The sequence below is a fragment of the Bombyx mandarina genome, chromosome 21 (assembly GCF_030267445.1).
Source record: "Bombyx mandarina strain Sakado chromosome 21, ASM3026744v2".
Classification (NCBI taxonomy): Eukaryota; Metazoa; Arthropoda; class Insecta; order Lepidoptera; family Bombycidae; genus Bombyx; species Bombyx mandarina.
The window spans coordinates 9,495,942-9,522,335 of record NC_143227.1 but is presented as its reverse complement, the minus strand read 5'-3'; the positions used below and the strand labels follow the sequence as shown (position 1 = coordinate 9,522,335).

The window sequence follows — 26,394 nt, the reverse complement described above, 5'->3', positions numbered from 1 at the left end:
CCTTCATTCGCAACGACAAATATGTTTTTATTATATACCATTTTTATGCTAGCCGTGCGAACGCGATTAAAATGAGGAATGGCGGAACCTTTTTTTTTTTAAATGTAGCTTCAAACGAACGACTGTAACGTGTAGGTGTTAGGACGTGATCTTCACTTTATACATACAAGAACATACGAAGCTTTGCGAAATAAGCTTTCCAAATATGGACATGTTTACAGTCTCTCTTATTGCCTTTGTAAAAAACAATCTTTTTCATGAGAAAAGTGATGAAAATATGATAATTTTTTAGTAAAGTAATATTTATTTATTGCATAGGCGGGTGACGAGCTCATGGTTTTAAGTTGGTTACCAAATCCATAGACATCACGTAACGTGAATGTCACCAACAACCTTAGAAAGTGAGGTCTAAGTTTCAATTCTATCGTAGAACGCCTGTCCCACCATCATACTAGTAGAAATACTTTGTGGCGGAAGTTAGCAGGGTATTGGTAACCATGCGGGCTTACAACACGCACTGCCGCCATTCCATTACGGTTGTGGCAGTAGTATAACAAGATATACCTAATTTTTTATTATTTTGTCGGTCCTTTTCTCTCGTGTTCGTTGTAGTATATGAAAGTCAAGGAGTTGACGATTTGCAACTAATTTTGTAGAAAGAACATGAGCTGTGGTGCTAAATTTTAATTTTTTAACACGTTGAACGCTTTTAACCGGTGGGCCTAGCGTACTTATGCCGTTCGGGCCAAACCAAAATTAGGGAACTAGTAATTTTTATCAACATGAGACTTTCATTCTAAGCTTTATAAAATACGATAATTTGGACAGAAGATAAAATTTTGCCACATTTACCGTGTAGTTTTTAAGATATTTAAAAAAAACTACAAGTTTCTATTGGATTTGAAAACAACGCCGTTCGAAAGGGCCATGCGGCTCAATTCCATGGGTACGCGTTTTGTTAGATAGCTGCAATCTGTGGCTTGTAGGAAGCGTTTACGTTGGAACCTTCACGCGGCTCACGGGTGACCCTCGTGGCCCAAATGGTTAAGTAAGATAAGGCTCATCGGTGAGAACCCAGGTCTGAATGAAAATACTCGATTTTTCATATGGCGTTCAACGTGTTAAGGAACCTTAGCCTGTCTTCCTAAAACATCCACATGAATTGAAGACAATGATAGCTCAGATGAAATACATAGATAAATAACAAAATAAGTTAAACAGAGAAATATGTTCAAGTAAGAAATAATTTTAATTTCAGCTTGGAAATTTCTTTTTCCGTGGACACAAAAAATACACATCATCTCAAAACAAATCGGCAAACTCAGATTAATCGCTTGGCTGTGTGAAATGTTTTGCGAAAGGCCATTAATCAATGTACCAGTCTTGATTAAAGCTTTTTTTCTGTTAACGAACTGAGAATCTGCAATAGATTGTTAGCTTAAGAAATTGAATTCCCATAATTCCCATGTTCACTCTGAACACAATATATTAAAGGTGCGGTTAAGTATTCCACGTACGTGTAAATAATCTTGGTACGCTTGAAATATTCAATATTTTTTGAGAAGTAACCGTTTCGCTAAATTATTTAGTAATTAACGCTATTATCGAACGTAACATAATATGTGTGTAACGATACACATAATTGATATGAAACACAATGATTTATTTGTTAATCAATTCAATATAAAAAAAATTAAAGGCAAGAAGTTTGTAGCTAAATTGATTTTAGACAAAGCGCATTAAAACTTAAAACCTCTTTTAGAAACTAAGCTTTGTCAGAGAACGCAGAACTTGTAGTATGTATTTGCATCTTATATCCCTAAATAGTTAATAAATGTTTGTCGTGCCTTAAACCTTAACGGCCGTCTGGTGTAGTGGTAAGTGACATGGTCACTACACAAGGGGGTCGCGGGTTCGAATCCCGCCAAGGGGAGATATTTGTATGATAAATATAAATGTCTTTTCCAGGGTTATGGATGTATATTAAATATATGTATGTGTATAATAAAAATCTTACATTTATTTCCGTTATCTGGTACCTGTAACACAAGCTCTTTACGAACTTATCACGGGACCAGTTAACGTGGCGTGATTGTTAGTAAATATTTATTTATTTATTTATTATTTATTTAAATACTGATGATAGAGTATGATGTCACACCATCGAATAAGTAGCGGTAAGAACATGCTGAAATGTATGTGAAGTTATACGGAAATCTCTGTAACAATATTTTTTTCTCAAAGTAAATACATTAACAGTGTATCATAAATCATAATCATTTTCCCCTTACACCCAATGAGCCCCATTTATCTCTTCGAAAGATCCAGCCAACTTGACTTGAAAGGGCTCAAAATAATGCACCGTCGTTATTGCCGATCAAACTGTAAAATATATAAGCCGACACACAAGAGAAAGTATGTGAGATCAGTACTGAACTAATAAGCTACTACTATTAACACTAATATACAGCGCATGTAGAATTAACCGCAAATTTCTTTTTTTTTTCAATATCACACTGTCTCCGTGTGGACTAGAGTTCTTCGGTGATATCGCTACTATAGATGATAAAGATGGAGGTAGTGTATTAGAGCAAGCTAATCAATGCCAGTAACTCTGGCGACATTCGATCTAAAGGTCGCAGCCACCAAACCCACCTATGATGCGCTACATGACGCCAAATATCGTCACCCATTGTCTTCCTATTCTTGCCCTCGCCCCATATTCTGTGGGGTCGGCGAAGCGTGTCCTCTTATTAAGCTGCATAAAGATTTTGCATGAGTATCACGCCTTAATCCTCCTTGGGATATATCTATATCTATTGTAATGTACCCAAAGGAGGGAATTTTTCTGTTTCTTCTTATGCTTTTTCTTTTATTTCATGTGTGTTTATGATAATAGTATTTTAATATACAATTTAGATTTTTAAATAGCTAAATTGTTACCTACTTGTATGACATCGTTAAACAAAGAATGGTTTCGCGTAGGAGTTGCCTTTATAAGTAGCCACCAGCACAAGCACGAGAACTAAATTTATTAAATATAATGTGCGTTTTTAATATAACTATTTTGTTTTATTTATTGTACATAAATAACATGAAATGATGTAATTTAGATTGTAGCCGCATAAATTAGATCGATTTAGGTCACTTGAGCGGTTTAATGTGGCTTTAAAGAGAAAAAAAATTATACGTATGTACTTCTACTGTAATGTAGCTATAAACAGATTCGAGTGATAAGAAATATATTACTTACAGCAGTTACTTATTACTACTAATAAAATTTGACACCATAGAAAGTATTGAAGCATAATTAAAATTTTCCCTTAGAACAAACCGTAATAAAAATTACGTCGGTTTTCTCATTGTGTCTTTGACGTCCGTAACATCATTTGGTAAACCAATTCGATTATTTCACGTTACATAACAATTTCAAAGGTCTTCAACTAACAATTTGACGATCAAAAATAAATCGACTGCAACAATTCGATGTTGACCAAATACTTATATCACTGGCAACGATTTGTCGAACGAGATAAATTTAATATGAAAGGATTTAAGACTGAACGTCCATCAAAGCGAAGTGAAAATATAATATCTCGCCACTAGTGGTTGTTACGACATCAATATTTCAGAAATGAAAATAGACTATTCACTATACATAATTATTATTATGAAATGAATATCATCACGTAGTTAATGTTTACCTTTTATCCTTTTATCTCGAATAAATAGCTCTGGTCTTTTGAGATTACACAACACACACTTTGACGGTAATTATGAGTTGACCAGTGTGAGTGCTACGACGTAGCAGTTGATAGTTGTCGTAGCTCGGTCGAGACTGAGACATCGGTGGCGCTACCGTTTCAAGGGATGCGCGCGCAGCCTCGCCCCTCACACATGAACCCAATATCAATCCACTAGCAAACCATACCAAAACGATTTACGAACATTCGATTTAAATCCAAATGTGGCAGTCTCGGGTTTCTTTGAATGGCCAATGTCCCGTCATTAAAATAATAACATTTGTTGCAACAATTTTACTGGTACTTGAAATAATATATTTTTCACATTCAGCAATAAGTTCTATACTGAAAAATTTTTTGTAGTTGAGCATACTATACTGTACATTAAAACAAAGCTTCAAGTGCATATTACCATTCTGATAGAATGGAAGTATATGTGTTCTCCTTATTTGGTTGAACGAAATCACAGACCGACTGGTGTAAAGTGGTAGACGAGGCCCGTGGATGTCACAGCATGAATGTCACTATCCACCATGAAACATGAGGCAGAAGTCTCAAATGTATTATTGTTAAACTTTTTTTTTCGGACAGGGGGCCGAATCTCATTCGAGGCTTCCACGCTTAGGGGGAGCGCGGGATATGTAGGGAGCATATGGTCCGTATATGGTCCGCATATGTTGGGAGCAGACCGCTAGCCTAAGGTATTTTAAGGGTCCTAACCTCTAAGCGACTCCCCTTGTGCTCCCTCACCTAACGTTCGATCACCGCCCGAGGTCAGACCCCGAGCAGAGTAGGGGTGTTTCCGCGGTCAATACTACAACTAGACTCGTGGCGACACCCCTAGGACGCCCGATCGAAGGGTCCAACGACCAAGGACGCCGGGCTTTGCGGTACGGTAGCCCATCAGACCGCACAGGCGATGCCGTTAGTGTTCCGCAATAACCCGCCGAGTTGGAATGCAAATGGCAAATCAGATTTTTAAAGTAATTTGGTTATCGCCTTATGGAGGTCCGAGGATTCAGGATCAGTTCATTTCGGAAAAGGGGTCTTTTGCGCAAAATATTTGAGAATCCCTGAGCTACATAATAAAGAAAAGTCTTGGGAAATCAACGATTTACCATTTAAATACGGCATAATGCATAATGGACTAGTAAGTACCACTCGTACTAGTATGAGTATTTGTGTACAAATTGAAGCATTCCGTAGTAGAGTCTTTAAAAATAAAACTAAATCATGTAAATAAATAATTATTTTATCCCGCCAAATTTAGTATAGCTTGTAATGGAATACCGTTTCGATATTCCTTAGTAATATCATAGTTGGGAAAAAACTAGATAATTTATATTTAAACCATTTAAAGTTGAAAGTTTTATTTTTAAGTCACGATTTAAATATATTGAGAATTTTCCGCCCCTTTATTGTGAAATTACAAGAAAGATCGAACCATTTTTATAAATTTATAAGTGAATCTCAACTTATATACAAAGACGTTATGAAAGGTTATGACATTTACTTCTACATACTTCACACGCTTACGTTCGAATTATATTAACATCCAAATAACTATACCAGTGTTTTACAATACATATCAATAAATATTACTGTATTGTCCGTTTGTAATGCTAAAATAACAGCTTTTTACTAAATATGAAATAATATACGGTATTTTGGTATAACAAAAAACATGATTTTTCTGCCAATCGCTCAGTTTATTCTTGTTAATCTCCGAAACGGCTCGTCCCATTTTGAGTGGATTCTCACATAAACATATAAATAACTGATGTTACGAGGCGTAAGTTAATCTACATTTTAACATAAAGAAATAATAACGATAAGAAAAAAAAAAGAATTGTAGCAAAATCCGTTTCGAATATGAGGTTTGTTAATATCAGATAAAGCCTCAGCACTCAGCAAAGCGTGGCCGCATAACAATTTCATAAATACAACAGCATAGCCTGGAATATATTCATATTAATAGATAGAACGAAACTGTGACGGTTCTGATTTCTACGAAACTCGAGTTTCGTGGCTACACAGTAAAAATTGCAACACAAATAAATGAAATTCCTTACAGGCTTTGTCTGGCAGGATAACGGCGCTACTCACGTCACAGGCAGGTCCAGGGCAGTTCTATTCGCTAATTTAGTCTTATTTACGCAATTAAAGGCCTCTCTCTATTCATTATCTATATATTAATACGTGAAGCAAAAACTTTGTATCTCTTTTTACGAAAATTGCGCGGACGGAGGACTATGAAATTTTCCACACATGAGTCGACTATTATCAAAGGCGGCAATCTGACTTTTGGACAATGATTGGTAAATCAGAAAAACGAATTATTGACTTTGTATTCCATTGGCAGTCACAAAACTCTTCGGAACGACATCTTAGATAAATAACAGGTTAACTATTAACCTTTATTTAATGCAGTTTTTGAACCGTATTCTTTGAAGGAGACGATTATATTCAAATAAATCTGTATTGACATATCAATAAATTTTTTTTGTCCAAATGTACAGATTGCCACCTTTGATAATAGACGACTCACATATAGAGAATGAAGTCGTCGTGGCCTAAAGGATAAGACGTCCGGTGCATTCGTATCGAGCGATGCACTGGTGTTCGAATCTCGCTGGCGGGTACCAATTTTTCTAATGAAATACGTACTCAACAAATGTTCACGATTGACTTCCACGGTGAAGGAATAACATCGTGCAATAAAAATCAAACCCGCAAAATTATAATTTGCGTAATTACTGGTGGTAGGACCTCTTGTGAGTCCGCACGGGTAGGTACCACCGCCCCGCCTATTTCTGCCGTGAAGCAGTAATGCGTTTCGGTTTGAAGGGTGGGGCAGCCGTTGTGACTATACTGAGACCTTAGAGCTATATCTCAAGGTGTGTGGCGCATTTACGTTGTAGATGTCTATGGGCTCCAGTAACCACTTAACACCAGGTGGGTTGTGAGCTCGTCCACACATCAAAGCAAGAAAAAAAAAAAGAGAAGCAGTGCACAATGAAAATATTGTTTTAAATAATGCATAAAAGATACATTAAATCAATAAAGAAAACGTTCACACACTACCATTTATTTGACACACACACGTATGCATACTATTTATTTATGTCAAACTTTTGTTCTTGACGTCTGTGGTCAAATTGAGAATAGATTAAAATGAAATATTGTTTGTCTTTATTAATATTTTTCTATAGTGTAGTCTTGGCGACATTTGTGATTATAGAAGTATAATAATCTTTGAAAATAGAATCATATAATAATAGTGTACAAACTTATAATTTCAATTAATTATAGTCGAATTTCGACTACCGGGCGACCACTAGTGTTGTATAATTACTCAATATTGTATTCATGATTTAAGAAATAGACAAGGAGTTTTTGAATATTCATAATAATTGACGTATTTCTATTTTATTCGTTTTACTTATCAAATTATAGTGGATTCATTATCGGACATTGCTACAATTGCTATTTAAGTCGTTTCTAATCAAATTTCTAAATGAATAGTCTAAATAAAAAAGGTACCGTACCTTTTTTATTTTGACATTTTTTAACATTTTTTTTTAACATTTTAAAACATCAATAGAACGTCTGCTTGTTTCTCGTGGATTCTCTTCTAGGTCACTCCAAATCTTGAGGGAGGCGTATTTCGGAGTTGAACGTCAAAAAGTCCCACATTACATTCGTATTACAGAGAACATCTCAGCAAAGGTACACTTTTTTTTCCCAGTAGAAAATCGCCGGATATCCACTATGTGGGAATTGAACCTCACTAAAAACTCCTGCCGCTCAGAGCCGGCGCCCTACCCCGGACCGGGCCGGAGCCCAGTCGGGGTTATTGAGACGGGGGATCAGGGTTTAGGCATATTACATCCATCCCGCCGTCCCCCAGACGACGGACCGGCGGCTGCCAGCGACACGACCACCGGATCCCTCGGTCGACGAGTCGGGAGCCCACCTTGATGGCACCGCGCTACTACCCGGTACCCGCACCTTCCCTACTATCGACCGGTTTCCTAATACGGGCGAGCGTGCTGAGCACGCCACCCCACGCCTAGGTAACGCCTTGCACAAAGCGGGTGGAGCCCGAAGCTCTTAAGGGGCCGGATCACGGACGGGACCCCGGTCCCGACCTCCTGCTCGGCGGCGCCGGATTTCTGCGTAGTAAGGAAAGCTTTGCCTTACACGCCCCGCTACCTCCTTCCGCGAAATGCCACACTCGCAGAAGTCGAGCATAGCCTTCCAGGACTCGTCACCGCCAAGCATCACGCCACGACGCCAGGCAGCGACAAATCTAGCCTATCTTTGCGACAAGGACACGGCGCTGCACCCCCCAAGTGGGGAGCAAAGGTACACTTGGACGAGACAAAAGATGGCTTGAACACGAGGGAGCGACTAATTAATTAAATGGAAAATATAGACTATTTCAACACTGTTTTTGAATGTTGAATTATTTCTATGTCATACAAAGAAACTTAAGTACTCACTTACATTACTTGCACAATTTTAAATATTGCTATTAATTTGAATTTTGGATGAATAAATTTGTTATTACTTTAAATAATATCTTACTCTTCATGAGAACAGGTGGTATTATTCAGTTGTCAGTTCCACAAATCCATCTGAATAAGGATAAATATAGCTATACGAGTAGGGTCTTGAATAATAATGGCTAGGATGCTGATTACATTGTGTTTCTCGGTTTATTATTAAATATTAAATTAGGTAGGTAGCATACAAATTTCTTGCGCTTTTACGTAAAAATGTTTTATAAATTGTTATAAGCTTTCGAGGCTATCTGTTACATTATTAAGACTATTTATAAAATATGAAAATCGTGGTAAGTACTCGTTAAATAATAATCTTTGTGACATTTTACAAGTAAATCACATTAGTTCGGGGATTATCAGTCTTTAAATTAAACCTAGGACATCATGCTCGAGTTGTGTAATCTTAATGGTATATCGTTCATTGTAAACATCTAATATAAAAATAAAAAACACTCAATTTAATACATCATATGACGTGCCATTTCTAAATATAGCCTTATTTGTAAGGCCAACCACACATTTTTCAAATTATCATAATGTATTTTCGAACAAAAGAGGCACCTACTTAGATTTTCTACTGTGACATTAGCACTTATTATAGACGCCCGAATCACATGAACATAATAAGAACAATTACCACAAACGACATTTCAAAAGCGGCATTCTGTTTTAAGCTTTGATAATGTCTACAACTTTTTTGAGAGATGAAAACATAGAGCTCTTATTGTGATTTAGCACTCTACTGAAAGAGCCAATTTTCAATGAGTTCATAGAATGTAATTTTTACGGTTATCAAAAAAATAAATCAATTAAAATATTAACGAATGAATGAATCATAGATATCAAACAAGCAAAATATGAAACCAACTATGAAATTATAATCAGTAGGTATAAAGTATGTACGTTAATCTGCAATACATGATAATTCTTTGTTGTTTACTGGAAAATATATTTAAATTACTATAGAAAGAATAAGACTTTTCACTTTTACAAATTCAATTCAAATTCACAAATTTATTATGCTACACAAACTGATATTATAATTGTTCAATTTTCTAAACAACAATAACATTGTTATGGGTATGTCGATACCGAACTAGATTTTTTTTTTGTTGCCCCTGTAGGCAGACGAGCGCACGGCCCACCTGATGGTGAGTGGTTACCGTCACCCATGGACTTCAGCAATGCCAGGGGCAGAGCCAGGCCGCTGCCTACAAAATTTTCGTTGAGGTTAGGCTTTTTCGTCCAAGCATTCTAAACATATTTTATAACTCAAATGCTATTAAAAGTTTTCTAGAGTATGAAATTGATAAAAACCTAAAACGACAACAGCGCGAGGATAGCATTTCTAAGCTTGGTTGATTTCATTCAGACGAGTTTGGCTCGGATCGAAGAGAATGCGCGCGCACGCTCACAGTTCGGCGAACACGAAACCATCCTTTTTAATGAGTCCTGTCTTATTACCTGATAATTTACCGGTGCACGATTACACGAATTTTAATTTACGTTGATTGTTTTCAAAAGTAAGAAGAAATGGATGGATTGCGTGAGAGACGATTTGGGTAAGAAAGGTAAGGGGAGTGAGCGAAGAAATGGTATGTGATAGAAGAGTATGGAAGGAGAAAACACGTTGCGCCGACCCCAAGTAACTGAGAGAAGGGCAGGATAATGACGATGATGATGTTTTCAATAGTAAAAAAATTACATTAAATATAATTTTTTTTACATTCTAACCGACCCCAAAGTAGTAATATAAATTTATCAGGTTTACAACAAATTAATGCGTCACATAGTAAGTAGTCTTGAATCTATTACTAAGGTCGTTGTCAATTTAAGCCATTGAGATGTTGGCCGAGTTAAAACGGGTCAAGCATATGAAATGTAAGTCAATGTGTCGGTACGTGTGAGAATCGTCCCCATTGAAGCGGAGCCGCTCGTGAAAATAGGTCGTGACAAAACCAAGAGGCATATTATTAAAAAATGTATTATAATACACCAACTCGCAAACACAAAATTACTTGGATTGTCATGTTGGAACAGATCCTAGGTACCATTATGCAATATTGCAATTGTGAAATGGTTTCATTTATTCCTGGTCAACATAGACAGAGGAATCGACGGTCCTCTAGTAACTAGTTACCGTTACACAAATACAGTCCGAGGTATAAGGTCCGAGACATAGTCAATCCACAGCCTACACATGAGGACCACACTCGAACCTAGTTTGATGAAAATAATTGTTGTTAAAATAAACAACTGTTGTTTACGGGTGGTAGGACCTCTTGTAAGTCCGCGCGGGTAGGTACCACCACCCTGCCTATTTCAGCCGTGAAGCAGTAATGCGTTTCGGTTTCAAGTGTAGGGCAGCCGTTGTAACTATACTGAGACTTTAGAACTGATATCTCAAGGTGAGTGGCGTATTTACGTCGTACATGTCTATGGTCTCCAGTAACCACTTAACACCAGGTGGGCTGTGAGCTCGTCCGCCCATCTAAGCAATAAAAAGCTTTCCAATCTTAAGATGGGTGGCGGCATTTACCTAATAAGTGTCTATGGGCTCAAACAACCACTTAACACAAGGTGGGTTGTGACATGATTTTCTATACAAAATTTCTATTTAGATACATTAAAAATCCCAAACATCAAGATAAAGAGCTAACAAGAAGACCAAATGTATTATCGATTATGTTATCTATTATCCATATTTGAAGCTCGTCTATTATTAACAACATTAAAATGTTTTTTCGTAAGGATGATATTTCATTCAGGGCGCGATGCTATTATCCTCCCAAGAATTACTTACGGCGCCCGTCTGTCTGCCGTCGCCCGCCCACTCTACATTTTCATGCCAAGTATGTTAACAAACAATAAACGTGACCTTATTCTTGATCGATTCCTTATCATTGAGGTTCGTGACTGCCAGGAATGATCTTCTGGACTATATCTATTCAGATATTGTGGCATTGGACATATTACGGCAAACGCAGCCGCTGGGTTGTTAATGGGCTCACAAGATTTTGAAGAGTTTTTAATATTGCAATTATAAATAAAAACCACTAATTCGCTTTCATGTAAGTAATGCTTCGGTATATGTAAAGTAATTGTTGTTCCTTTTTAATAGTTTTCCTTTAAGACTACATATTTGTTTCCTATTCGAGTTCTAGATTGTATCCTTTGATATTAAGGAAATTAGATTCTTTATTTAAAAAATAAAGCTATGTGCAAAACATGGTTATTTTCATTGAAGACCGAAAAGCAGTTCTCTCTCCTACGTTCTATGGTTAGACCTCTTCATGTTTTCTGAACTTACTTACATACTTTGGTTTATAAATGATCTGTAAACATATTGATTGTGTGCTGCGTGCGGTTCTTGAGATTTCAACGTGCTTCTATTAGTTTTACTGTGCTGACTTATCAATTGTATACTCTAGTGCAGGAGTAGTGTGTACATTTCTTTATTAGTTTAGGCTGAGAGACCTTTATACGCAATTTGAATATATTTACATTTATATAAGTGAGTAGAATCGATGTTATCTGACTATTACTCAGACGTTTAAGAGTATGGGACGTTTTTTTTCTTCTTTTTTTTATGGCTTAGATGGGTGGACGAGCTCACAGCCCCCCTGGTGTTAAGTGGTTACTAGAGCCCATAGATCTCTACAACGTAAATGCACCTTGAGATATAAGTTCCAAGGTCTCAGTATAGTTACAACAGCTGCCCCACCCTTCAAACCGAAACGCATTACTGCTTCACGGCAGAAACAGGGAAGGCGGTGGTACCTACCCGCGCGGACTCACAAGAGGTCCTACCACCAGTAATTACGCAAATTATAATTTTGCGGGTTTGATTTTTATTACACGATGTTATTCCTTCACCGTGGAAGTCAATCGTGAACATTTGTTGAGTAGGTATTCCATTAAAAAAATTGGTACCCGCCTGCGGGATTCGAACACCGGTGCATCGCTAGATACGAATGCACCGGACGTCTAATCTTTTGGGCCACGACGACTTCATGTACGTCTACTACGTCCGGTAGACCTATGACATCACTTATGAGAGGCATATATGATACCGCTGAGTGCGCATTATAAAGCTTTGTTTATTTTGATTACACACCAAAAACAGTTTTATTGGTTTTATTTTAAGGTACGAATTATTTTAACATTGAGTTCAAGCAGTGCTTGAAACTAAACGCACAACGTACATATCGATTTCGAACTCGTTTAATTTCAGACGATGATAAATTATTTCTGGACTGCCGATTATTCTGGCGAATTTCCAGTTTAGTCAAAGTTCCATTTAGAAAAACCGGGATAATTCCAAACTAAATATTTCGTTCTATATGTTGATCTGTGAAAAAAATGTTGCCATTGTCTTATAAATTCTGCTATTACTTTCGTACGCCTTTTTTAATATTTCTTTTCTCTCCATTCAACGATATTTAAACTACTACAAACATAATAATATATAAAAATAGCGAAATAGATTTTGTCGTTTTCAAATGACCAAAGAGTTAATTATTATTTAAAACTAGCTGACCCGGCAGACTTCGTAGTGCCTCAATCGATAAATAAAAGACACATCAAAGGGATACATCAAAGGAAATACAAAATTGTTTGTTTTTATTATAATTCCGAGCTTTTTATATTTTCTCACCTTTTAAACCTTCCCTGGACTTCCACGAATAATTCAAGACCAAAATTAGCCAAATCGGTCATGCCGTACTCGAGTTTTAGCGAGACTAACGAACAGCAATACATTTTTATATAATAATATATAGATGGTACTTCGGTCAATAAAATTTTAATATGATCTTTAAATCGAATCGGAAAAATCTTTGATGTTATATTGTATAAACTTACTTAAATTAATTCATTTTTATTTGGTTCAAAGCAATTTACCAAATAAGGCATTTCGTCACAAACCAATACGTCCAGACTTTATAATTTGTTAAATTATAGTTATAATTTGTTTCTAACATTTTACATTCAAAATGTCAGTAACTATAATATTTGCAATCTATTGGCAAAATAATGTTTGCAGAACTATAATGTCACTTATGCGATTCTTGTTAAAACTGAACTGAGTTTGAGAAAATCCATTTATACGTTATCCAATAATAACTTTTAAAGTTGTAGTTTGAATATTATCATGTTACTTCTTTAGTCGAGAAGAACTATATAATTGTGTTAAGATGTTGAATTTTCAACGCTTCTCCTGAAAAAGACATACATATTTTGCATAAGTGATGTTATAGCAAGCACCGCATGTGCGATATATCTGACTTCTCAATATAGTAAACAGTAAAGACTCATCACAATGTTACTGAGCGAGCTTCTCAGAAAATATTATTTTTAGAAGTAGCAGCCAAGTTTCGAAGAAATACGGACTACCTTTATAGAGAAAACAAGATAGGATTTCTTTTGTTAGCCAAACGTGCTACGTTATACTTTTATTTAAATTTCGCATTGCAGAGAAACTATACTTTTAACAATATAACTTATACAAAGTATAGTTTAAAGGTTTGAACGAGCCTGCGACCCACTTGGTAGTAAGTGTATTTCTCACGAACTGTTTGGCTCCTGAGATGAACTCTGATCATGCGGTAGACCCAGCATGACGTTGATTTCAAAAGAAACAGGCTTTTTATTTTTTATTAAGGAGCTAACATAAATACAATCGATTAACGAAAGGTAAATGTAAAACTATTTGTAAATAAGTTCTAGGTGTTCGAATTTAATGCTAAACTAAGAATAATGAGCAATTATATCGGTGACTAGCTTTGAAAGAATAAGAAAATCAAAACCGTCATATTATATTTTTAATTTGCATGTTTAGTGTTCATTAACCACCAGCTGGTCAGAGGTCCCTTCCATAATTTATATTGTAAAAATATAACTTATGAGTTAAGAACGTTGGTACTACTACTACTCTACTGCCATTAAAATTGTTCCTTTTTTAATATTACTTCTGTATACACTAAAGAATAAATACATAAAAAAACACTAGGAATCGCTTTGCAGCGGAGACAATATCCCCCTTTCGATCCCCACATTCAAATGCTTTTATCTCGCATTTTCAACAGCGCTACGTAATGTGTACATATTTAAATAGCAGTTTTAGGGCGTGGTTTTTCCCTTTTATTAAATCGTCTAATCTACACAAAATAATCACTTTCTTTCAAAAAATATCAACCGAATAAATTTTTGAAAAACATTCTGTCCATGGATAAAAAATTGCTTATTTTTTTATTATATTTAATTCGTTTCACTCATGTTTAACGAAAGTAGTCCCAAAGTTTCAGCGATAACAATTTAAATTGGTCCATTTGTTAAATGTATTTATAAATTTCTAGTAATAAAATAAAATCCTCAAAGCTCTCCTCACACAACCTCAGGCGCAACATCAAATTCGATATGCGATTTTCAACTATTACGTCAGGTTCATGAGTAGGTACAAAATTAATTTCAAATCGTGATTAGTTAGCGCCTTAAGGTTATCCTTTACAAGAGCGCAAACATATAGCTAAGTGTACATTAACGAAGGATTAATCTTAAAACAAAGCTTTTGCTAAATTTGTATTTCAAGGTAAACACGTTTATGTATTAATTAAACGTGACGAATTAAATTCGAATTCGGTAGGCAGCGGCTTGGCTCTGCCCCTGGCATTGCTGAAGTCCATCATCATCATCATCATCATCATCCTTTATCTGCCCACTGCTGGACATAAGCCTTCCCCAATGCTTTCCACATAATGCGGTCCTCCGCCTTCCGCATCCAACGACTTCCCGCCGTGCGCACTAAGTCGTCAGTCCACCTGGTTGGAGGACGCCCCACGCTCCTTGTACCCATCCGTGGCCTCCATTTCGAGGACCATCCATTTGAAGTCCATGGGCGACGGTAACTACTCACCATCAGGTGGGTCGTATGCTCGTTTGCCTACAAGGGCAATAAAAAAAAAAGTGAGATGACTGCTGATCATGGATTGGATACATTTCTGGGCTTAGTCGTATATTAACATATTATTATGTAATGCCGGTGTGGATTTTGTAACATCTATAAAACGTTTTAACTTTCAAACTAAATACCGGATCTTATTACATGCAGTTATATCACTTGAAAACTGTCACTACGGCATACCGGCAAAACCCAAATGTTACGAAAGAGAAGGTTAAATGACCGAGCATTCGGGAGATGAGAGAGGATAAGAGCGTCATCATATGGGAGATATTTGCTGACCTTTCAATTTTCTCACAAATTAGAGCGCACCTTTTTGGAATTCGTTCAAGTACACAAAATTCGCAATATCCCAAAATCTCGTTTATTGATAAAAAAAATACATAAACTTTTGGTATTGTTTTGGTTTACTTCTTTTTAAACAGTCAATAATTAATTGCAAATGTGTGTATAAATCAGCCAATCGGAACATTCTTTCGTACCGATAGGAAACCGATTCCGACTTCAACATTTGAAACGTTTTAACATTCGTAACGTTCAATAATTCCAAGATGCTTATAAAAAGACCAGGGGCGAATTCTATAAATAGCAAAACCCCCGCGGCGCCTGTAAACATCTTGAATGCACTCAGTGCAACCATTGATTTGCAAACTTACCGCCTTCGTCTAGTGCAGATTGACTGTAGAAATTATTGACAACCCAACCGGGTCTTGTTCAATTTCTATATGCATATTTTTTTTTTCGTCATTTTCCACTAATTTAATCAAGGACTGGTCAGAATTACTCAGAATAAAGGATTGTACTGATTATTTTGAAAAAACGTGAATCTTCCTACCTAGGTCTGTTTGGCTATTAATTAGTTAATATAGGAATGCAACACCTTGATCTGCTACCACTTTATACTATATCTACTACTTTTACGCCTTTGTTCTTCCATAATAACAGTATCCTCGCTTTTCTATCAACTTTTTTGATTTAACTCTAAGTTGTTTTTTTTTATTGCTTAGATATGTGAACTAGCTCACAGCCCACCTGGTGTTAAGTGGTTACTGGAGCCCATAGACATCTACAACGTAAATGCGCCACCCACCTTGAGATATAAGTTCTAAGTTCTTAGTATAGTTACAACGGCTACCCCTCTTCAAGCCGAAACGCATTACTGCTTCAAGGTAGAAATAGGCAGGGTGGTGGTACCTACCCGTTCGAACTCACAAAAGGTCCTACCACCAGTAACATTTGTTAAGTACGTATTTCATTAGAAAAATTGGTACCCGCCTGCGGGAATCGAACACTGGTGCATCGCTCAACACAAATGCACTGGACGTCTTATCCTTTAGGCCACGACGACTTCTAAGTGTTGAAGCGTGTTGTGATTCCGCACGCCGGTGACAAGGCAGACGGTACAAGACGGCCGGTAAGATCACGAACTTGGCAGTGGTAGACCCTGAACTGATTATTTCCCAGTCTACACAAATCAATAAGACAACAAACTAAAACTGCAATAGTTATGGGGCTGGATAGAACTGTTATTGCAGACGGTCTATGAAGATCCTGCTGGGATGTGATGAAGAATACCAGGCATGATAAAATGGCTCCAAAAAGTCTTCGGTAACATCAGGGGTGATTGATTTCTTATTATTAAAGAAACTTTTTTATATTACCTTTGTAGGTAGATAAGCAGTCCAACTGATGGAGTTGCCACTGCCACTCAATGACGTTAGAAATGCCAGGGTCACAGCCAAGCTGTTGGCTACCGCTAAGCACTTTTGTAAAACCTCATTTAAAGGACATGACATAGCACTCAGGAAAAACCGTGGAGGGAATGGGTAATTATATGGCAAAAAAGTATATTATATTTGGGAGTCCCAGCCCAGAAACAGAAGCAGTACTCCACACAAAACCAAACCTGTGCTGTATCAAGCAAAAGTTCAGGTGTAAAGTATCGCTTCTCTCTGTTGAGGACTGATGGATGACTACAATATTTAGCACCGCTCGAAATGTTAACCCCGAAAATACAACTACCTCTGGAAGGAGTACTCTTTGGAATAGCAGCCGTATAACAAAAGGGTCCACACAAACCTGTTTTTAATAGATTGAATTGAACTAAATTCACTCAGGCAGAAAGCTATCACACACAAGGATGTTCATTAATAAAGTAGAATTTGCAGCGAAAATTTTACCAGAAGGTCAACCTACTACCAAAAAGTTAATTGATGCTCCTCTCTCCAACAAGAGCAAATAAAAGTTACAAGAGTTCCATCCATGTAAATTATAAAACTACATTTATTTTAAAATACATGCCACTGTTATCACTGCAAATTGATATGGTTTGTGTACAGAATGAGTACGTGTCTATAGATAATTTTGCTGAATTATGTTAACATTGGTATAATATTGGAGTTTTTGTTTTGATGGAAAAATGGACAGTAAAAAAATACAAAAAAGCCCTACATAATGCGTTTCATTTTAAGTCTTGCACATTTTTTTTCAAGTAAGGTTTTACATTTTAATTTATAATTTTATTTAATTCTTTTTACCCTGCACTTAAAGATGAAGCAATTGCAGCATTCAGGCACTATAATGTAACTTTTACAAAACAGCATTTAAAAATGTATGAAGTTTAACAAATTTTATTTTGATCTTTAATGAATGAACTTATCCAAGGAAAAGACCACCTACCTCGTTTGTTCACCTTTTCAACAAATTTCGTAGAAATCGAAGTTATAGAGTCTGTAGAATCAGCTGATAACAGTTTTCAACAGCTTTCTATCAATTTCACTTGTTATAAACTATGCACGAACTTAATATACCTACCATTAGAAAATTCATACAAAGTACAAACTGATTGTAAATCAAAAGTCAAAACTGGTTTAACATATAGGTCTATGGGTTTAACAGATCAGCTACATGTTGACAGTTGGCATATTTTGTACATGTCAAAACGAAGCGACAATTGATTAACGTTAAGTTGATAAACGAAAGCAGCACCTCTATTCAGATAAACTCTATGGTGAGGCGAGACAACTTGTAAATTTTATGCAGAGGTAGGTACGCTAGAGGAAGAGCGCCAGCTAGATGGGTTGACCAACTCAAGGAGGTGACTGGAGGCCAGATATGGGGAGCGGTACATATGGCGCAGAACCGGACCGAGTGGAGAAGATTGACATACAGTCACGATCCTCAGCATTGAGGGAACGACCAGAAAGAAAAGGTACGCTTGCATAAGATTCAAAGAAAGCTGCTTCGCATTCTCTAGTGAATCCTTATTCGCCTTTTAAGGCACCAATGAGATAACATGGGGTGGTCCCATTTTAGAATGGTACCACATAACCATTAGGACGGAATTATGGTCGAAAGGATGAAGTAAAGACCTGGTTTGATAGTTTGAATATTAATTAAAACAACAATAATAATAACTGCTCCTTCTTTCATATTTCAAAGAACGTTGGAAGGAGTTACACATATTAATAATTATTATACAAAGAAGTCACACAGTAACACTACATCTTTAGCTATATAAGCCCATTTTTTTCTCATTGTAGCCAAACGAGGATACGGTCTACATAATAATGAGTAGTTACCGTTACACGTTAACGTCTGTAAGGCCAAGGGCGCAAACAAGTCACTACGGTTCTTACTGAGTATTTTTTTTTATCCTTAGCAGCCTTTAAAACGTTGATTTAGCTGTCCGCCTTTTCCATTAGGTATTATTAGATACTGTGATTGGAACGAACAAATCATGAAAATCTAACCATATTTTTTTGGGCAAAAAATTTATAAAAATGGGGAAACTTTGAAATAAGAGCTATCAACCCTGTGTCTCTCACTCACTCACTCTCTGTCTCTACGTCATTCTCTCACGTTCGATGTGAGTTGTCAGTGAATTAGGTATCGTGATAATAATTAGTATTACAACAAAAAATATATTCAAATGTTAACTATTTTAATACCTATAGTTAATTATGTGTTACTTTAGTGTAATTAGATTTGTTAAATTTAGTTGTGCGGAAATTATATAGCGAAGATTAATTTTAATAGTTCACGATGAACTGTCATCAAGTGCTAAGTGGTGCCTGTAATTCAGGAGATCAATGTTTTGCTGTAGGTTCGGTGGAGGGAATACCATTTACAGTAAGTCTCTGCGGTCAAGGACTATGTTATGTCGATAACTAGGTCTCGTGACCATGGTTTCGTTTATGTCAAAAGCAGTTATTGAATAATTATGTTTAGAACATAAAATTGTTAAAGAACTTGTCTTGATAAACTTTGAATCAATTTTATTCTGTATCGTTAGAAACATGATGACTAACGTTTTCGCCTTAGAAATATTAATTTATTACCTTGTCCTCTTTTCATTACATGTTAGTAATCTAAATAGTGAAAAGTTCAGATCAATCATTTTTGGTTTACAGTAACATAACAAAGTAAACGAGTAAACTGGATAATTATAATTGTTACAAAAAAGAATAAATTTTTTATCAAAAATATATAAAATCATATTTTAAAATGAAAATAATATTACAGTCTCATTTTTTAAATGACTTATCAGTAGGTATAGGGAATAGGACTATCAGGGAATTTACTGGTGGTAGGACTTCTTGTGAGTCCGTGCAGGTGGGTACCACCACCCTGCCTATATCTGCCGTGAAGCAGTAATGCGTTTCGGTTTGAAGGGTGGGGCAGCCGTTGTAACTATACTTGAGACCTTAGAACTTATATCTCAAGGTGGGTGGCGCATTTTACGTTGTGGATGTCTATGAGCTCCAGTAACCACTTAACACCAGGTGGACTGTGAGCTCGTCCACCCATCTAAGCAATAAAAAAAAATCATATTGAGAATTTACATACCTACATGTATTTAACATGTAGCTTAAAGGCTGTGCCCTAGCAGTATTTGTACTTGTGATTAATGAGTATGTTCAAGGGATTCCTCACTGAACTCTCATGTTTACCTTGATTATTTAAACTCTATTCTTTCCTTATTCAAATTTAATAAGAGTTAAAAATCTGCAACTGAGATGGACTGCACAGCTTAAGACTGTTATGTGCCTGAACATTTAAATTAATAGTGTAAAAATATATATTACAGTTACATTAGATACATAAAAAACAGACATAATACTGTAAAGGCTTTTTTTTATATTTTACTTTTTATTGTTACTTAATTATGAGAATAAATGGTCTAATTTCTGTAAATTGATGCTCTCTGATGTACCATTGAAACTTCTTCCTGAAAACAAATTCTTCAATCACCCTTGCTTATACCTTGTATGAGGGATGAGGCAAATTAAATTTTCCCATTGTATATGCATTATATAAGTTGAATCTTTGAAACATCTTCTATAGCCATCTTACTCCTGGCCCACAGTGTTAAGTGGTTACTGAAGCCTATAGCTTCACTTCGCAATATACCACCCACCTGGAGACTAGAGGTCAAAGTCACAATTGTATTGTATATTTTCTGTCCAATCTGCCAAACCTGAATGCTGATCTGCTTTGCAGTAGGAAAAGGCAGGTTGGTGGTACCTACACCTGCAGGTTTACTATACGTAGCTACTGGTCTAATTATTTTTGTTTATATAATTATTATTAGTGTATATGATTAAGTACCACCATTTATACCTAATATTAAGAAATCGTATATTCTAGTTTAAAGGGTGGGACACAGGTGTATTGCAGCCAATTCAGACTTTAACCTCATCTAACTGGGGATTTTGAATTAACATTGTGATTTCTACAGGGAATAACATAAATATAACCAATTTACTTGGGATGGCCATGAGATGATATGCCCCCTATAGGCTAACATCCTAAATATACATAGATAAAAGTTATTTGCCATGTAATTGTTGAAATATTTAGGATAGACAAGTATTGTTATGTAAGAAGTTTTCTACCAGCAGTGCTACTATCAAAAATAGATTTGAAAAATTTGTAGAACAATTGTTGTTGTTCTTATAATTAGTGCATAAATTTTGATTTATACACTCAGCAGTGAGATATTTTTATTAATGGTCCATTACTTATAGCTCTCTGGAAAATACGAAGGCGATTCGCAATGTAGTTTGCTTGTTGCAAACGGATCTATAACAAAATAGATCTGCAGTCCATTGTGCAGCATACTACTAAGTTGGTGACCTTTCCAGTGCCAATATTTAAATATTTTTTAAAGCCATTTCTTACATTTTAATTTTCAGAATTGTTAAAATTGTTTTCTTTCTTTCTCACAGTAATAAAATCGTATTATTTAACTGACGTGTGTAAATTGTTTTCAGGCCTATGCAGCAGGATGTAACATAGTGATATTAGCTTCCAATTTCGAACGCGTTCAAATAATACCTGGTGCGATTCACGGCTACGTCCGCATTGGTTCTCTCGACTGCAGCACTGATACCGGAAAAATTGCCGCGGCTTATGGTTCCGAAGTTTGCATATTCGAACCCACGCCTCTTATTCATTCTGCCGCTACTACCCATGTAAGTACTACAAAATATTCAGTTGCTACATTTTTGTAGGAACATTCTGTTTATATTAATTGCCTGTTTAAAAATATTTATTTATTTATTTATTTATTGTCCTTGTAAGCAGACGAGCATACGGCCCACCTGATGTTGAGTGGTTACCGTCGCCCATGGCTTCAGCAATGCCAGGGGCAGAGCCAAGCCACTGCCTACCGTTTGTAATATAGTTAAATAATTTCATATTCGTATGAACGATTCAACTATTTAATGAAAAACATGATAAACATAATTTTTTTGCCAATTTATTTATGAAGAATAAAACAGAAAAAACAAGTGCAGGGTGGAATGAAATCCCCGTTATATTCCCTCAACCTTAGAGAATGTCCTAATACTAGTCCCAGCAAGATTAGTGCTTCGTAGAATCTACCACTGGTTCGGAATCGCGACTGACTGAAAAGACCCGGCGAGAAATTCAGTGGACTATGTCAGTTTTATGGGTTCGTTCACGCGTCGAACTCTTCGTCATGATCGACGAGTTCGACGCGGACGGTAACCGGTGTTTGAAGGGTCTAAAAGCAGCGAGAGTGGATCCTGGGGATTAGACTAAACACGAGTTTATGGACATGCGGGCCGCGACAGCGAACATTACACTTGCATAGGTCATGACTGAACGTATGCAAGTTTAGTAGAGTGTCACGTTACCGAGAGGGCTGGTGGTCGTGGCGCCGACGACCGCCAGTCCGGCGTCCCGAGGGGGAGGGTGATGGGAGAGATGTGCTCCGCACTAAACACTTCACTTTCCCCCCTTTGCCTTTTCATGAGTTCTGTCTCATGTGAGGTTTGGACGTTGGTTGTTGAGCGACAGGAGGTTTTAGTCGGTTCGACTCCGACATGCTCCGCCCGCCGTCCCCAGTGGAGGGCGGAAGTCCGGCGATTTCCTCCTGACCAAAAAAAAAAAAAAAGAGTTTCACGTTGTTACAAAGGGATGTTATACAACGTAATTAATACTTCGACTTCACGTTTCTGTTGATCAGAGCTACAAATTTGCAACATCTGTGAATCACTTAACAACAATTGAACTGGAATCTCATCTACCCATCTAGTACAAAAATATATACATTTTTGAAATAAAATGGCAACTTCTACTTTTACTAAGCAAGTTTACTAACCATTTGCAAGATTTTGATGATATATCAGTGCTCTGAGGAATTGTTCGAGATGATACCGACATCTCGCTTTTACCATCGCACCGCCCGCCACCGGAGTAGAGTTCGTCCATACTACCTGGAGCCACTACGTTCATCCAAAGTGCGTTTCCAGAGATCTTTTTTGCCACGTACCATCCGGCTATGGAATGAGCTCCCCTCCACGGTGTTTCCCGAGCGCTATGACATGTCCTTCTTCAAACGAGGCTTGTGGAGAGTATTAAACGGTAAGCAGCGGCTAGGCTCTGCCCCTGGCATTGCTGACGTCCATGAGCGACGGTAACCACTCACCATCAGGTGGGCCGTATGCTCGTCTGCCTATACGGCAATAAAAAAAATATTGATTAGATCGTTGGGTATGCGTGTGCCATATTTTGCTCTTTTAATCCAATGACATTGTTGATGGATGTGCATTGTGTTATCGGTAGTGAAAATTGAATTATTGATAGGAAGTGTAAAATTAGATTTGGTTTTAGCCTTTTCTGATAGCTTAAATATAATGGATAATTGTTAAGATAGTTAATTCAGCCATGTTATTGAAGCTTTTATTTTAGATTAAAGAGAAGCCCAATGGTCATGGCGTCACGGGGTCACGGGGAGAAATGAGGTCCGCGCTAAATGCGTTAGCTCCCCGACTGCCTCGAGTTCTGTCTCATCCGAATTTGGGTTACGGCTCGTTGAACGCTAGTCTCTACAACTCCGATATGGCCAGCTTTTCTATCGCCTAAGTCTGGCGATTGCTTCCTGAATCTAGAAAACTTAAAAAAAAATTATTAGTTTGATGGCTATTTGTACATTTAGGATAAATTTACAAATATTTACATCATTTAAAAAAAAAGGGAGCTTAAACTATATAAGTACTTTCAATTATATTAACTCTACATTCATACTCATATTTATTCGTAATTCTTGATATTATAAAAAATAAATCAGCTTATAAAGCATTTTTCTTTAGAGACAGTTTTTATGACAATTATGTTTTCAACCTACATATTATATCATAAAACTTGAAAGTGATGGACATTGGACATCACTAGAACCTTCCAAACTATTTTTGTCCCTTCGTGGGAGTATTAAATCGGTTAAATCGCTAACCTTCATCCTTCAGATTTGTTGGAAAACTCGAAATGAATTGTAAAACTAAAGTTGTCGATATCATTGTTTAGTTAGTTGTCATTCAGAATTATCTTGTCGAGATTTCGGAATTTTATCTCAATAAATAACGAACGAAAATTACATTCCTATAAAGTGTACTTGCACAATACATACCCACCTATCATATTTCTATTGAAATATTTTAGACATCACAATCATATGACGTACAATGTAAACGATTAAGGCAATCATTTAAAAAAAACAATACATGCAATGATCATTCGAATTACGTCATAGCTTTTTCAGTAGTTAACGTAAATATTTCAGTGGTTCTCAAAGAGAGTGAAACAAAATCTCAAATGGAATTAACATATATATTTTTATTGCCTTTCAGACGAGACTAGCATAGCGTCCACATAGTTACCGTCACTCATAGTCATCAGCAATGGAAGGTGCGCAGCCAAGCTGTTGCCTACCTTAGTGTAGTCCCCACGAGCCTCGTTTGGTCAAAGACGTGTCATCAGCCCATTGACCTTCTCGCAGGATCTTCTCAGCGGGTCGGGATTTCGATCCGGTGGTAGATTCTGCGAAGCACAGATTTTGCTAGGGTGTTACTGATTCTCTTAGGTTGAGCTCGCAAGCTCACTTACGCGTCCGGGCGTATCTGGAATTGCCTCTTAGGCTACCATCGAATAGGTAGAGGAAAAAAAATATGTCATAGCGCTCGAGAAACTATAATTTTTACTTATTTACTTTTAAACAGTCACAGAATCAATAAACGGGCACATCCCGAGCATCGTAATCGAATAATTCAATTCAACATTTTAAATTTTAATAACGATCGCAGGGATTGGAGTATCGATGGGTGCAAACTGGGAAATTTGTCGCGGATGGTCCGATTACTGCACTTTCTTGGAATCTTGAAGGAACACGGCTACTGACCGGGGGCAAAGTACTGCAGCTATGGCATCAGGCATCCCTATATCAAGATGACAGTCAGCGTAAGTTTTCTCAACATAATCATTTTTTTTTATTGCTTAGATGGGTGGACGTGCTCACAGCCCACCTGGTGTTAAGTGGTCACTGGAGCTCATAGACATCTACAACGTAAATGCGCCACCCACCTTTAGATATAAGTTCTTAGGTCTCAAGTATAGTTACAACGGCTGCCCCACCCTTCAAGCCGAAACGCATTACTGCTTCACGGCAGAAATAGGTAGGGTGGTGGTACCTACCCGTGCGGACTCACAAGAGGTCCTACCACCAGTAAATATTATACCTGTAATTATTTGTAACGTTGTTTAAAGGAATAGTTTTTTATTTGTTATGTTTTTATTTCAACTAGGTCACTATCATAATTTATCTCCAAATCACATGGGATAACGTGATTTAAGGCCACACTATAGATTTTTTGCGTTCCATTTTAAAATTTACCATAAGATAAAGAAAATAAATACGTTGAAGTCGAGATGTTTGTTTTTGTAATCACTTATGTTACGTTTTGAAATTAAGTAACAATACTTATATACTTAGTACAAAAATATTTTATATTGTTTCTATCAAAGAAACGTTAAAAGCCACTTCAAAAGATTCCTGTGTTTGTAAACTTATACTTTACATTTAAATATGGCGTTTAAGGTCATTCACGATTGCCACAATCATACACAATAATTGTTTTTGCCACAATAGCATAATTGTTTGACTATGAATTGATGTGATAATTAGCTATAACAGTTTCCCTTCTACACAAATTACGCGCCAAGATAGTATACTCATACTGTTTTATAGCAAGTTCGGGTGTGACCTTTCAAATCGGTGGCGATCGAGATGACAAACCAAAGCAGACCGAGGAGGAGGAACCCGTAAGTAGAAACATGTAGATTACTCTGCCGAGATAAGATAAACTGTTACAACAATACGTCCAATCTCTCGGTTGATATCGTTGTTTTGATTATCTCGACTAGCATAATAACTATGTATGTATAACCAATATATAAAAACTAGCCGTTAATTGATGCTAATTCATAATAGCGGAACTTGAAATTTCAAGGACGTTCACAGTCTCCGTAACATATGTCATACGTTCAATGGTCTTAAATAGTTAATATTGTATTGTATTATGACTAATTATTGTAAAAATTACAGCGTTGAAAGATGATTTATACTCTTTCATTGTCAGGACATTTGTATAGTTTTCATATGCCCCCGGGAGACAAATTGTTGTATATATGTAAAAAAAACGCGACGAAAACGAAATTATAGGAGAGATAAATTGAAATATAATTAGAAGATACATCTAGTACTGATTCATACTAGAGGGACGAACTAATATCAAATATACAAGTATTTATTATTTCGGTATAT

The 26,394-nt window shown here is 36.6% G+C and overlaps 2 protein-coding genes across 12 annotated transcripts in view; one reads left to right on the top strand and one right to left on the bottom strand.

The window, feature by feature from the left end:
- The window catches only part of EndoA (SH3 domain containing GRB2 like, endophilin-A), a 39,575-nt gene extending 21,397 nt beyond the window's left edge, over window positions 1-18,178 (bottom strand). For 2 of the 5 annotated variants that reach the window (XM_028184791.2, XM_028184949.2), the window contains exon 1: window positions 3,705-3,859. The gene's annotated coding sequence lies outside the window, so the exon portion shown is untranslated. Of the gene's footprint in view, window positions 1-3,704; window positions 3,860-17,948 lie in introns of those variants that run through there. The other 3 variants (XM_089736565.1, XM_089736564.1, XM_028185031.2) reach the window with 3 other exon arrangements.
- Window positions 18,179-19,103: 925 nt separating this feature from the next.
- The window catches only part of Rbcn-3A (rabconnectin-3 alpha), a 70,906-nt gene continuing 63,615 nt past the window's right edge, over window positions 19,104-26,394 (top strand). For all 7 annotated transcript variants that reach the window (XM_028171858.2, XM_089736322.1, XM_089736323.1 and 4 more), the window contains exons 1-4: window positions 19,104-19,400; window positions 21,545-21,745; window positions 24,878-25,031; window positions 25,819-25,892. In XM_028171858.2, coding sequence (XP_028027659.2) covers window positions 19,314-19,400; window positions 21,545-21,745; window positions 24,878-25,031; window positions 25,819-25,892 — 516 coding nt within the window. In that variant the 5' untranslated portion in view covers window positions 19,104-19,313. The remainder of the gene's footprint in view (window positions 19,401-21,544; window positions 21,746-24,877; window positions 25,032-25,818; window positions 25,893-26,394) is intronic.